General features: G+C 44.5%; 1 protein-coding gene across 1 annotated transcript in view; it reads left to right on the plus strand.

Moving 5' to 3' along the window:
• Positions 1–2,299, plus strand: part of LOC132581767 (keratin, type II cytoskeletal cochleal-like) — a 36,434-nt gene extending 34,135 nt beyond the window's left edge. The window contains exon 9 of the mRNA XM_060253173.1: positions 113–2,299. Coding sequence (XP_060109156.1) covers positions 113–312 — 200 coding nt within the window. The 3' untranslated portion in view covers positions 313–2,299. The remainder of the gene's footprint in view (positions 1–112) is intronic.
• Positions 2,300–14,815: the final 12,516 nt, after the last annotated feature.

Genomic DNA, 14,815 nt, shown 5'->3' on the forward strand with positions numbered 1-14,815 from the left:
AGTCTTCTGGCTCCACCCCCAAAGTCCCCAGATATTTTCTGTGTTAGACTTGGCAACCCTAGACATAAATGTTTTAATTTTTTTAAAAAAAAATATTTCTTTTTTGCTACAGCTGTGGTCAACTCCAGTGCTGGTGGTTTTGGCAGTGCTGGTGGTTTTGGAAGTGCTGGTGGTTTTGGCTATGGAGGAGGAATCAGCCTGGGAGGTGGAATGGGCAGCGGAGGCCTCAGCTTTTCTCCCGGAGGTGGTTCTAGCAGCACAAAATCATACAGCATGACAACCAGCACAACTCGGCGAAGCGTCAGAAACTAAGCTCTCAAAACCAGGATCATCACTGCCTGAGCAGAAGAAACAGCATCTCTACCCTCCCTCCCCTTTCCCCCACAACAAAGCAAGAAAAATAAATCAGTTCATGGTATCCCCCAAAGCTACGCTGGTTACAAAATTCACTCAGTCATATATGCTGCAAGTACATAACCCCCCAGCACAGACAGCTTTGCTGCTGATTTCCTGGACAGCAGCCATGAGCCTCTACGAATGCAAGACAAACCTATATAGACATATTTCACATTGGCTGTTTTCAGTGCAGAAATTGGCTTCTGCCCTTGCCTTCCTGATTTCCCTAAGAGGAAATGAAATACGAAAGTCATAAAAATAAAATTGGAAACATTGGCTTGGATTCAAGAGAAAAGCTTACCTGATTGAAGAGATTTCTGTCAGTGGAAAGTGATTTCCTGACCTCTTCATTGCTGTGGCCCAAAACATTAGCCTGAAAAGCTGTTCTTGGGGGACAGGGGACTCCTCACCCCCAGGAACAGAATGGGAGTTGGATGGTTGAAGTAGGAGGGGGAAATCAGTGAAAATCCCCATCCCTTCTATCAGCTGCAGTTTTTTGCAGGAACCAACCTTTCCCCTCCCCCTTCCTTACAAAATTATATTCTGCTCTGTGATATCATTTCTCATCTGTTCTACCTTCCAGTCATAGAAATAAATTAACAGCAATGCAACTGCTGTGTTGGGGGATATTGGTCAGATGCTGGGGTTTTGAACAGGGTATCTTAGAGGCTCATTTTAGACTCTTTTCTAAGGAATAACACATTCCTTCAGTTTACTCTCTCTTATTGTTCCATGGTTCTGTGATACCTGAGATTCCACACCACTTGCTTTCTGTTAAGAAAAGATTTTGTGCAAGAAAGAAACACACATTATTTTGTTATAAATATATAGTAGAATTTGTTTCCTTGTGATAAAAGTATTTTATATTTGTTGCCTTTGCACAAAACCACACCAGCTTTCCAAAGCAGTATGGTAAACTACCATCCCCCCAAGTAGCAGCACCCCATAAAAATTAACCACTTTTCTGTCAAATTTTGTTCAGCATTTTTATTTTTTCCTCCAGCTTCTGACAATGATGGCAACAAATACTCCCCTTCAAAAACAGCAACGTTATGCCCTTCATATTTTATCTTACATTTTAAAAATATTTTCCTCAAGTTTAGTTTTTTTTTTTTTTTACTTCATTCTGTTAGAATGTTCAGGTGCTTCTGGGCAACACAGCAACAAATAAATTAATAAGCCTCTTTAAAAGGAAAAGTTTTTTTTTAAAAAAAGAGGTACGACCTAAAAGCTGGTAGTTTTGAAGGTCTCTAGTCTATATTGTCTATTGATGTCATACTACTCCAGGGTGCTTAAAATATTTTAAATATATAGGTTTAAAAAAATTAAAGAATGTTTTGTCCCACAAAAGCTATCTTTTTTGGACAAGGTTTATTATATTTTCATTGCTGTTTTAAGAAGCTGGTGTGTTTCTGTACTAAACAAAAATATATCATCGATGTATGGGTTTTTCCCCTCCGCACAAAGGCATTTGTTTCTACATTATTTTTACACAGTTCTTCAGCACAGCAATACAATAAAACCTTTCTAAAGCAGCTGTTTGGATGGAGGTTTCTAAACTATTATTGGGGTTCCAATTCTGGAAATAAAACTCCACAACAAATAAAAATCCAACAACACCCGTTTCTGGTAACTTAGCATCACCATCAAATTCAGGGAGACATTCAGCAAAGGAGGATTTTGTGGACAACCCAAGAGTCTCTTCCCATAAACCCACCAAAAGAGTTCCCAGCCTGGGCAAAATCACTATGAATGAATGAACTTTCCTTCAAGGTGTCAAATGGTTTTCATTGCAACAGCAAGTGTTTCTACCCTGTTATATAGCCATGAATGTAGATACTTGGGTCTGTGAGAGATGAGCAACCTTTGGATGTCTTTTAATAAAGCTTGCCTATGGTGCCCATTGCTGTATACTGTGCTTTTATCAGCCTTTGATCAGGCAATGGGTCATAGTTATGAATTGTTTCCTGCTGCATGAATCCCATGCAACTCTTAAGTGGCACAAATCCTACTTATACAGAATCAGGGCTCTTTTTTTTTTTTGAACAGGAACGCACAGAAATGCAGTTCTGGCTGGCTTGGCATTGGGGTGTGTGGCCTAATATGCAAATGAGTTCCCACTGGGCTTTTTCTACAAAAAAAGCCCTGTACAGAATTAAGTGACCTTAACAACATTCTGGATTGTAACCCCCAAATAGGGTTACAACTAAGGGTGTGCAAAAAAAATAAATAAATTGGAATTAATCGAATTTGGAAATATACGGGGCCAAAATATTCGGAATACCGTATATTTCCAAATACCGGTATTCGAAATAGCCATATATACTGGAGATATATGGCTATTTCTGAATATATGGCCCCATTATACCCTATGGGCCATTGAAAATGGCAAAATAGGGTATATTGGAAGCCACCTGGAGGGGTGGGGTTTGAGGGAGAGCCCCCAAATTTGCAGAAGACTCTCTCCTACAAACCCCCCAAGTTCCAAAAAGATTGGGCCAGGGGTTCCTATTCCAGGGGCACCCAAAGAGGGTGCCCCTATCCTACCATTATATCCTATGGGCCATTAAACTCAATGACAACATAGGTCATAATCAGAGGCTACTGGGGGGGCAGGGGGTTTGAGGGAGAGCTCCCAAAACTGCATGGAACCCGCAGGAGACTCTCCCCTACAAAACCCCCAAGTCCCCAAAAGATTGGGCCAGGGGGTCCCTGTCTGGGCTTCCCAAAAGGCCCATTGCCATCAATGCTGGGGAAAGCCCAATTAGCCACTTCCTCCACTATAATTGCTGTGGGGAAAGTGGCTCTGGCCAGAGGGGGGTTTGAGGGAGAGGTCCCAAAACTGCAGGACAGCTTCAGGGGACTCCCCCACATGCAGCCCCCCTGGCCCAAAAAGACTGCACCCATCTGTGAGCACCCCAAAAGGAACACTGTTCCCAATGGTAAGAAAAAAACAATAGGAGCCACTTCCCCCACTGTAATTATCGTGGGAAAAGTGGCTCTGGGGAGCAGGGGGTTTTGAGGAGAGCCCCCTAAACTGCTGTGCAGCTTCAGGGCACTGTCCCACACAAAACCTACAAGGCCAAAAAAAAAAAAAAAATTGGACCAAGGTATCCAATTCCTGGGGCACCCAAAGCCAAACCTAACTTCACATCAGAGGATCTCTATAGGACCCAAATGCACTACATCCATCTATCTACTCTATGAACCCTGCTGGCCTGGAACCAATATAAACCCAGTTGCCAACATCACTGCCACACAAAACACAACCTGCTCAAGGTCTGCTCTGCAGACCTGGCTGCAGCAAACCCAGATGCCAGCTCTCCAGCCCTGCCCCAAACAACGCGGGGAGAGCTGGCCAAGCACAACAGGCATGCTGGTTCTGGATCTCTCACCCAGATGTCAACTTCCCTGCCACAGAGTGCGCAATCTACAGATGCCAGCTCTCCACTTGCCTCCACTTGGGGATCGGCAACCCTCCCTCTCTCTCTCACACACACACACACACTTACTGGGTCTAGTTACTTGCTCTGAAAATGAAAGCAAAACAAACGGAAGCTGCAGCTGACCTTCCCCATGAAGTGCTTCCTGTCTCCTGCTCAACTTTAAAGGCACACAAACAACAGAAACACACATTTTAAAACGGGACCTGTTTGCAGGTTTCTAAACCTGCCGGAATGCTAAAGGTACATGGTGGCTGTGGGGGTATGGCTTCTCCCCACCAGCCAGCTGGCTGGGGATGGGGGGAAGCCTGTAAAACTGGAGGATCCCCTGCTGGGACCTGGGGATTAGGAAGCCTATCTTCACCAGGTTCTTTTCTCGCATGACATCTGCAGTTGTGAAGGGATGGCTTCTCTGTGTTCCAGCTTGCCCCCTTTCACCCCTCAACTGCTCCTTAGGTGTCTCTCTCCTCCCCGGTCTCTGGCATTCCCCTCCCTCTTGTACCTCCTTTGCCCATCCCCCTCCCCATCAGGTGTTCCTGCTCCTGCCAAAAGCCCCAGATGTTGGCAAGGCTGCTTTCTGGGGTCAGCACCATGTTGCTCCAGGTGTGTGGCCACAGCTGTCAGTCAGCTGGCAGGGAAGCTGTCCACCTCCTGCTTTTCCTCCCTTTCTGGCCAGTGTTGCAAAGACTCCTGGACTTTCTGTGTCGTATTGGGCCTCCCACTGTCCTGGCCCTGGGTTGAGTGGTCAGAGGATGGGTGTCAGAGGACCTTGATCATCGGTGGTGGCTGGTGGTGATGGTGGCATAGTCCAAGCTTGTACTGGGGGCCAGACAGAGCCATTTATTTTCCATGAACCATTCAGCTTTCATCAGCCCTACTCCTTGGTTTAGATCTTAGCAGGGCTTTTTTTTTGTAGAAGAAACGCAGCAGGAGCTCATTTGCATATTAGGCCACACCCCCTGGCACCAAGCCCGCCAGAACTGTGTTCTTGTTTGTTCTTGCACAAAAAAAGCCCTGGATATCAGTATATTCACATTATATTGTGCCATGTGAGGGACCCTAAGTACACTGTAGACTCCTGGAATTGGAGAAAGCTTCATAGGCCATTTAGGAATGCAGGGAATACTCAGTAACAGAAGTGGCTGGTATACTACTGTACAAATAATATGGCCCTTTAAAATGTTCCTATGTTTTCCTTTTCATTCTTTTTGGTGTGTGCATTCATGATTGATTAGTTCTTTGACTGCTTGGTCAAGGTATGCAGAAAAATAAGGCGTTGTAAATCAACCAAAAGGAAGCAAATGTCTGTTAAAAATATAGCATGTTGAGAACAGAAAATACTTTGGAAGAGAATAAATGTGGAGAGCAACTGAGGGCTCAGCTAGATGATACACGTGACGCAAGACTGGGGCCCTCTAACTTGACTTGTGTTAATCAAGAACCAGGGCTTTTTTTGTAGAAAAAGCCCAGCAGGAACTCATTTACATTGTAGACCACACACCCTGACATCACCATTGCTTCATGCAGGGCTTTTCTGTATCAAACAAACCAGCAGAAACTTCTTTGCATATTAGGCCACCCCCCCCTGACACCAAGCCAGCCGGAACTGCGTTCCTGTGTGTTCCTGCCCAAAAAAAGCCCTGTCAAGAACTAATGATTCCCAGTGCAGCAGTGGGCCTGGATTCAGCTTGCCAGCACAATACAAAGCCTGAGGCCCATCCTCCCACACACTCTATTTACCTGAGCTGAATGGATTCAGAGGACCCTCTGCCCCACTCTGGGGGTTGTGTGGTGGTCCACAATTGGGCAAATGTCCCCACAGCTGTTTCAGCTTAGAGAAATAGTATGGGAGGAAAGGCTGAAGTCCCTCCTCCCACTGTGCTCATGTGCTGAATCTGGCCCCGTAGCAGTTGGGAATATTAGTTATCTCATGTGACACATGACAACAGTCAGTCAGACTCACACATGTCATCCAGTTGAGTCTTCTGAGCATCAGTTAAACAGGAAAGTGGGTGAGGAGGAGAAATCAGCCTGCACAAGCTTAGAGAATCTTAGGAGGAGAAGGCTTGGGATGGGATTTTTGAATTATTTCCCTAGGCTGACACTTCTTCAGTGGCCTCCAGCTCCTGAGTCCATAACCCCAGATTAACAAGCCATGACATAGTTGTCAGTCCACTTGTACCGTCTGCCTTGCCAAGTTGGAAAGGACAGCAAGATCAGATCTGCCACAACCGGTGGCTGTGTGAGAAAAATGATAGATTGGGAGCACAAACCAGCTATTTTATATGCTACACTTGCGGTGTTCAAACAATATTTGCAGGCCCTTACACACCAACAGTTCATGCAAGCATTACTTCACTATCCTTCCTTACCAATGTCTCTTGGCTCCGGAGAGAGAGAGAGAGAGAGAGAGAGAGAGAGAGAGATTTAGCTGATTCCAAAGCTGATGCAATTCCTGTTTTTAAGATATGTGGGAAAAACTGGGCAAGAGAAATGAGATCCGTGCTGTCATCTTGCTTCTCCCACCCACCCTTAGGGCTTCAATGTAATCAGTTACCAAAATGCTACTGAATTTCCTCATCCCTACTGATTCCACTTGAGAATTCCTGTTTCAATTATCAGTATGGTTTTACCCTGCCCTTCCTCAAATTGTTCTCCCTTCCCCATCAAAATCCTGTGAAGTAGGGTTGCCTGAGAGATTGTGTGACTGCTGGCCCATAGCCACCTAGTCAAGGCAGGGGAACGATTTCACCACAATCTCCAAATCCTAGTTCAATGCTCTAACCACTACCTCACACTGACTCCCTTTGAATATTGAACTAGGAAATTTTTGTTCTGTTTTCTGTTTTCTTGCAACTTTTTTTTTGCATTATAATCAATACATTTTATGGAATCATAGAGTGTCAAGGGATCTCCAGGGTCATTATATATGCCCATTATAGAACTGTCCAGCTCATGTCTAACTACCATTTTGTGACAGTCCACCTTCACCATCTTCAAACAAACAGGACTGGAAAGAAGCTTCTGAAGACCTGGAAACTGAATCAGGGGAAAGTTTTGTACAGGATAGCCAACCAGGAGAGCAGAATGCAGCAATGCCAGGGAATGGCTAACTCAGGTCCAACTCTGGCTAATTCTCATAGAAAAGGTGTTCAAAATCCACAAATACCATCCCAGTGTTGGAGTGTCCCCCTTCCTCTGAAAAGCAGTGGAGAAAAATTAAAATGGCAGAATGGTAGTTGGAGGAACTGCCTAGCCTGTCCCCTCCCCTCATATTAGTGGCCCACCCGGAACTGCCTTTCCTAGGGTTGCAAACTCTGGCTAGAAAAATCCTTTGAGATTTGAGGGCAGTGCCTCCGGATAGTAGAATCTGGAGAGGAAAGGGAACTCAGTAGAGATGGATACCATAGATTTCACCAGCCAACACCGGGCACTTCTTCTAGGGGAACTGATTTGTCTAGAGATCAGTCTCCATCTAGAGTTTGGCAACTTTAGCCCTTCCTGAAAAATGTCCTCCTGCCTCCCTGATAGGTAAAAGCTATGGGCATAACAAAATCCCTCAAGCAAAGATATATATGGAAATCACTTGTTTGGATCATTACAGTGATTTCCTGGAACAGGAATACAAACTAGGGATTCTTGGAAATTACGAATCCCTTGACCAATCTGTAGTCCCCCCCTCACCCAGAGTTTGAGTGCATCAATGCAGCATGCCAGCAATGTAGGGTCTGTCTTAGATTCTACTAAACAATTCTATCTTCCTGGACAACTGGATCTTTGCAAGGAAAGAGCACAGAGCCCTCCCAGCCAATTACTTTTAGAGACTAGCTGTAGAGAGCTGCAGTTCTCTTTCCCTTTCTCCATCTTGGGACGGAGTCCTTTTTTCTTTGCAACTATGATGAAGGCACCTTGTTTAGGGGCCTGTAAAATTGATCCCCTTGGCCCAATTCACTTGAAACTTGGGGGTTCTTTAGTGGACAGGTTGCACTAATATCCCTGTAATTTTGGTGCTATATAGTTGAAAAACAGCAACTCCAGCACCCCTGAAAAAGTCCTTTCTTCTTCACTTTGTGAAAGAAAGCAGACAGCAGACCATAGCAAGGAAGGATGGCAAATTCAAAGTTTTCAACAGGGTTATGTATGTGGACTCAAGGGAGAACTAAATGGGGTGTTTCTGCCTGGCTCATTGGAGCCTGAGGACCAGAGCTTGGGGATTTGGGAACAATGGGCAGCAGGATCCTAAACCCTGCTGCCCTGCTCCAATCATGCCCCCCCCCCTACTGGTTTGAATGGACCAATCAAATGCTTGCACGGGAACATGGGTGTGTATATAGTTGGCCCCGTTGGTCCAGTGCTTCAGTCTTATGCTTAGCCTTACAATGTAATCAATAAAGAGTGGACGTTTCACTACCACCTCGCCTCATCGATCCGTAGAACGCACCCACTATATTATAAACAGAAACACCGTTTTCGCACACAGCTTACCTCGCAGTCACAATCCTGTTCCCTCCGCAGCGTCTGTCGGCTTTCCTACCATCTGCGCTGGAGTTACAGGAAGTGCTGCGGCTTTTGCGTAGCAAACGTAAACTGGGTTTTAGCCGTTTACGTTTGCTATGCAAAAGCTGTGGCACTTCCTGTAACTTCGGCGCAGATGGTGGGAAATCCGACCAGATGCTGCGGAGGGAACAGGATTGTGACTGCGAAGTGAGCTGTGTGCGAAAAGAGTCAAAGATTTTTTTAAAAGCGTCAGTCAGTCACTTTTAAGAGTAGAGTAGGGAAATGAAATTAATGCAGACAGTGTTTTTTTTTTTTTTAAATGCAGGAGGCTGGTGCCACTCCTTCCCTCAGGAATCAGTGCAGAAAGGCACCTACTTTGGGGGTCTGTAAAACTGAGCCCCTTGATCCAATTCACTTGAAACTCAGGATGCTTTAGATTGGAGGGAGGACTATGCTCTCCGCCCATTTTGTGCTGCTATTACTTTTAAAAGAAGCTTCCCCAGCCCCTCCAACTGATTCACCTTTGAAAATAAACGTTCTAAAACTCTGTAACCCAAACAAACCATGCAGACTTGAATTCCAAACCTGCAGTGTCATATAAACATATGAAGCTGCCTTATACTGAATCAGACCCTTGGTTCCTCAAAGTCAGTATTGTCTACTCAGACTGGCTGCGGCTCTCCAGGGTCTCAAGCTAAGGTTTTTCACACCTATTTGCCCAGACCCTTTTAGTTGGAGATGCCGGGGATTGAACCTGGGACCTTCTGCTTACCAAGCAGATGCTCTACCATTGAGCCACCGTCCCTCCTCAAACATAATGTCCACACAAACATAAGCAATTACAGTAAAAAAAAGTTTTCCCTGAGCCCCAGATATAAAGTTATAATGACGTTTTTCTTAGCACACACCCTTTCTTGCATCTTTCCCTCCAAAGGGTAGGGAAGGAATTTGAGGATGCAGTGTTCAGCAGAATAAGGATTTATTTCATACACTCAACTGAGGTGACTGACAGACAATGTAAACAATTTTAAACTGCCAACATAACAATAATTATCTCCTTGCCTCTCTGTGTTTTATAAGAGTGCATGGGAAAACAAACATGAAGGGGGAAAGTAAAGTAGCTTCCTCTCTATTTACTCTCTCTCCCACAGCAGCTTTGCATTAAGCTAAAAAAAAAATGCTGAGGAAAACTACCAGTGTCTCTTGTATATCTAGGTTGGCCCTCAATACCCTCACCATATGACAGTTCTCAGAGTTCTCAGGAGGTGAGTGGGTTGCGTGACCATGAAACTAGTATAAAATAAGCATAAACTCATAGTGTTGATATGTCCTTGGAGTCTGAAGAAAGGAACTTGGATCTTGCTAGCAAAACAACAGAGGCAGGTGTCAGTTTGGGGAATGTCTTCCCCTAAAGATTTCAAGAATTCTCTGTAAAGAGTCTCTATAAGAATGGGGATATAAAAAAAAAATGTTCCCTGTATTCTCCATCTGCCAGTCTTTATCAGAAATGTGGGTCACAGCTTTAGTTGGGAAGGCCACAAGCATGCTAAGTAAGGGTTAACACATAGCTAGGCCTGGCTGAGAAGAAACAAGTCAGAAGAATACCAACATTCTGGCCTTATCTATAACAAAAAACATAAGTTGCCCTATGCCTCTTTACTGTATCTCTAGGCAACAATAGAAGGCTCCTAGAGCCCGAACTGGATATATCTGGTCAAGGCAGACGCACACATATTGAATATGCCGCAGTTTTCATTCAATGGACTGGTGCCAGGCTGGCATTAGTATCAGTAGTGTTTAGCTAGCTCTCATGATTAATGGATTTTGAATCTTGTAACCAATGAGTTTGTGTATATGATAACATGTGCCAGTGTGTCATCAAGGGTATATAAGATGGTAACCATTTTAAAAAGGCCAGATAGGGCTGCCAACCCCCTGATCCGGGTGGGGAATCTCCTGCCCGGGAGGTTCTCAACCTGCTGGCCCACATTGGGCCAGCGGGGGGAACCTGCCCCCGTGTCGCTGGCATGATGACGTCACCCAGAAGTGATGTCATCAAAATGGTGGCACCAGTGCGGGGCTGCTCTAGGCGTTTCCAGGAAAACTATGGTTTTCCTGGACGCTCTAGCCATCTGGGTGGTAAAACTCTATGGTACAATAGGTGCTATAGAGTTTTAACCTCCCAAATGGCTAGAGCATCCAGGAAAGCCATAGAGTTTTCCTGGAAACACCTAGAGCAGTCCCACATGGGCACCACCATTTTGATGACGCCACTTCCGGGTGATGTCATTTCATTGCTTGGCGTGCAGCGTGCGCACGGCTGTCCCCCACTGGGGAATGAAGAGGACTTGGCAACCCTAAGGCCAGAGCAACTTAGTAATGGTGGCTATGGTCTAGCTTTGCTCTCAGTTCATTGCAATAAACTTCCCTCCCCCCTCCTCCTTCACCTGGACTCCAGTTGTATGTCTTTTATTGGCTAAGGACATTCAGATGTGCAGATTTGTACAACAGAAACAGTCCCTATTTTCTAATCCCTTGAAAAATAAAAAAATAAAATCTAATTTATTTCAATATGCGCTTTTTGTAGATCACAGCTTACTTCATCAGATAGATATGTGAGTGACTGTTTTCTATCACATATATATCTGACAAAGTGGATCCATGAAATATAATATTGAAATAAATACTGTTAACCTAATCTAACTTCACTGGATTGTTATGAGCAGGGCTTCTTTTCTGGAAAAAGAGGTGCCAGAACTCTCAAGAGGCAAATGAAGGAGAAACACACAGGTGCCCCTCATGAACTTTTAAACATTTTTTTGAGAATTTTGTTTCCACAAAGAGGTTCTGGAACTCCATTTTGCCATAGTAAAGGTAAAGGTAGTCCCCTCTGCAAGCACCAGTTGTTTCCGACCCATAAGGTGACATTGCATCACAACATTTTCACGACAGACTTTTTACAGGGTGGTTTGCCATTCCCTTCCCCAGTCATCTACACTCCCCCCCCCCCAGCAAGATGAGTACTCATTTTACCAACCTCAGAAGGATGGAAGGCTGAGTCAACCTTGAGCAGGCTACCTGAACCCAGCTTCCACCAGAATCAAACTCAGGTCGTGAGCAGAGCTTGGACTGCAGTCCTGCAGGTTACCACTCTGTGCTGGAATGGAATGGAAATGGAAAACAGGAGACCAATGTAAACTGCTTTGCGTCTCCAATAGGAGATAAGGTGGGAATAAATGAAGTATAGTAAACAGAATACCGACTGTGGGGGAAGATAAAAGATAGGTTGGTTGGTAAATAGGAAGGAAAGAAAGAAGGAAGGAAGCAGGGAAAGGGGAGATTGTATGGGGGCTGCCAGGAGGTGGGACCGGTGTTCCCTCCAAGCTGAGTTAGTGTGAACTAGTTCACAGTTGTTAAGCCTTTGGCTCACATATTTTTGTCTTAGCTCAGGAATAATGGCCCCAGAGCAAGCTAATTTATGCAGTAGCCAAATTGCTTACTCACAACTTCAATGCCAGTAGCTCATGAAGAAGAATTTTTGTTCATAAGACTCCATAGCTTAGAGGGAATATTGGGTGGGACACAGAACATAGTGTGGGAAGGAGGACACAGGGGGAAATGTGGTATCCTTACATGTCTTTTGAAGTTCCCCTATCAATATATAAGGGTTGCCAGACCACCCCCCGCAGTGGAGGCAGGGATTCCCCCACCACCAGGCTCTACCCTCCAGCTGCCATTCAGCTGCTCAGCAGGGGGGACTTACCAGTAGAAAGGAGAAAGCCTAGGAAGCAGGGAAAAGGGGAGCAGATATGTAGGCTACCGTAAGATTGCCAGCTCCAGGTGGGGCTTGGAGATCTTCAAACTGCAGAGATTTTCTCCTGGATAAAGTGGCAGAGTTGGAGGGTGGACTCTGCAGCATTACACCCTGCTGAGGTCCCTCACCTTCCCAGGCTCCACCCTCAAATCTCTAGGAATTTTCCAACCCAGAGTTGGCAACCTGAGTTTCCAGGAAGAGAGAAAGAGGACATAGTGTGGGAAAAGGGACAGAGGGGAAGATGAAGTGATCCCCACAAGTCCTTGCAGTTTCCCCACTTGTCCTTTATGTTTTTCTTAACAGTTTTGGTTCTCCCCTTTTTATCATTTGTTTGGTACATTGTGTCCCGCATTATACAATTATTTACGGACTGCTCATATGATATTTGAATGCCCAAGGTAAATCATGTATAGGCATAATATTCACACAATGTATAGATTTGAAAATAACACTAAAAATACATACATGGTGTGAGGAAAAAAAATGTACTACAGAACCAAAAATACCATAAAATTAAGGAGATCTGGGTTTGATTCACTCAAAGGGAAAGTGGCATTGATCATGATTTGTTTGTTTGTTTTGGTAGATGCTGCCATCATGAGAAATTCAAGATCATTCCTAGTATGGACTATTCAGCCTGTATAAGTGCAAACAATATTTATTCCTCTAGTTTCCCAATGATTGGCTTTTTGATGCCTCGCTGTCTCTAGGTTTTCTCACTCTTATCTCTCCCAATATGATAATCAAAGCACCAAGGCTGTGTGTGGGCTGTGGAATCTTCATAATTACTAGATACACCTGTATGATTATATACTTGGCAAAACGGCTTTGTTTTTACCGGTTTTCTTTATACCCTCGCCAGAAAAGCCTGAAAGGCACAAAGTCGCATGAGAACAAGAAATCCCTTGGAAAATCTCTGCCCAGGCCATGTGTCTTCACTTCTGAGCTTGTTTCATTCTCATGGTTTTTGTGGAGGAGCTACTGCTTTTTTTGTGTGGCAGGGATAGTTTCATATGCAAATGATAAAGGACAGCACATTCATCATCACAGTGATAGATACTTTGGCTTCTGTATTTTGAATGCAAGGGGGATGGTTACTCTGATGCTATGAACAATATCAAGTGTCATCCCCTGAGGGATATTTGAAGGAGGAATGCTTTTCAGTTTCCCAAGCTTACTCATTCAGTTGGAATATCAGAAGGCTAAAGGAATTCTTTCTTCTTTTTGTCCATTGGGCTATCCTCATTTTGAATTTAATTCCCCTTGGAGATCCCCTGGATGAGTTCCCCTGGAGAAAATTACTGGTTTGAAGGGTGGACTCTATGGCATTGTACCTCATTGAGGTTCTTGTCCTCCCCAGGCTCCTTCCCCAAATCACTAGGATTTTCCCAGTCTGGATCCTATCCCTCCCCCCAATCTTCTGCCGAAAGCAACCCAATTAGCCATGCTGAATCTAACAAGTATTTATGCATCAATAAATCAACTTTGTACAGAACATAAACATTATATGCATGCATTATGCACATTCTACATTTGAATTCATACCATATAAACTGCATAACAATTGTAGAAAAGAAACAAATAATACCAATCCCTCCCACTGCTCCCAATGTGGTATTAAAAAGAAACGAAAAAAAGTTTCTAGTCATCTATCCATAGTTTGGAGAAAAGAAATATTTTGAAGTGCAGCAAAGAAAGCCTTCCACAGTTCCTTTGACTTTTTGTATGATGTGTGAGCATTCGGAGTAGGGGAGAAGTAAAACCTGTTCTAGTTGTTCTTGTATGCTGGTGGTGATGACACTCACCACCATGTCCTCAGTCTTAAGGATATCTCCCTGGCCAGGGGCATGATAGAATTCTCAGTGCTAGATAAAATGAGTTTCCAGGCTGCTTCCATTTCATTTGAATCTGACAAGAGCAGCCCCCAGATTGGGGCGGGGGTGGGGGGAGGGAGAATCTCCTGAACCTGCACCTGTCATTTTCCCAGAAAGCACTTTCCTGGGGACACCTTTTTCAGGGGTCTGTAATGCAGATCCCATAAATCCAATCCTCACTAAACTTGGAAGGCAAGTAGAGGAGAGTCAGACAGAGATTCCTGGTGAGTTTATCATCACTAGCATACTGGATGGGACATTCTACTGGGTCACAAACTTCAAGAACTGAATCAGTTCATTTGATGCCTAAAAGTTCGTGATGCTCCATGGTTTGCAAACTGGCATGCCACGAACCATGAATCCAACCAAATTTTCCTGGTTCATGCCCATCCCTTCTTTTATCTTCTCTAATTGCATTAATAGCTTCTCAGTTTTCTAGTGGGCCTTTCCACACCACTCATATCCAGTTGTTAACTGAGGCCATTCATTACATACACAATGTAATAGTTGCACTGGAAGAGCTGGGTTCAAGCATCTACTCAGCCACAGAGTTCACTGGGTAACACCTCTCTCCCCTCCCCCTCCCTAAGCTACCTCACAGGGTTCATTGTGAGGACAAAATGTGTGAGGGGAATATCTAAGTTCACCACCCTCCACTCCTTCAGAGAAAAATAAAAATATTTGGTTCTGCCCAGACCTGGATAGCCCACACTAGCCTGATCTCAACAGATCTGGGAAGCTAAGCTGTGCAGAGGAAGGCAATGGCAAACCATCTTTGTTCATCTCTTGCC

This window comes from Heteronotia binoei, chromosome 13, assembly GCF_032191835.1.
Source record: "Heteronotia binoei isolate CCM8104 ecotype False Entrance Well chromosome 13, APGP_CSIRO_Hbin_v1, whole genome shotgun sequence".
NCBI classification, from domain to species: domain Eukaryota; kingdom Metazoa; phylum Chordata; class Lepidosauria; order Squamata; family Gekkonidae; genus Heteronotia; species Heteronotia binoei.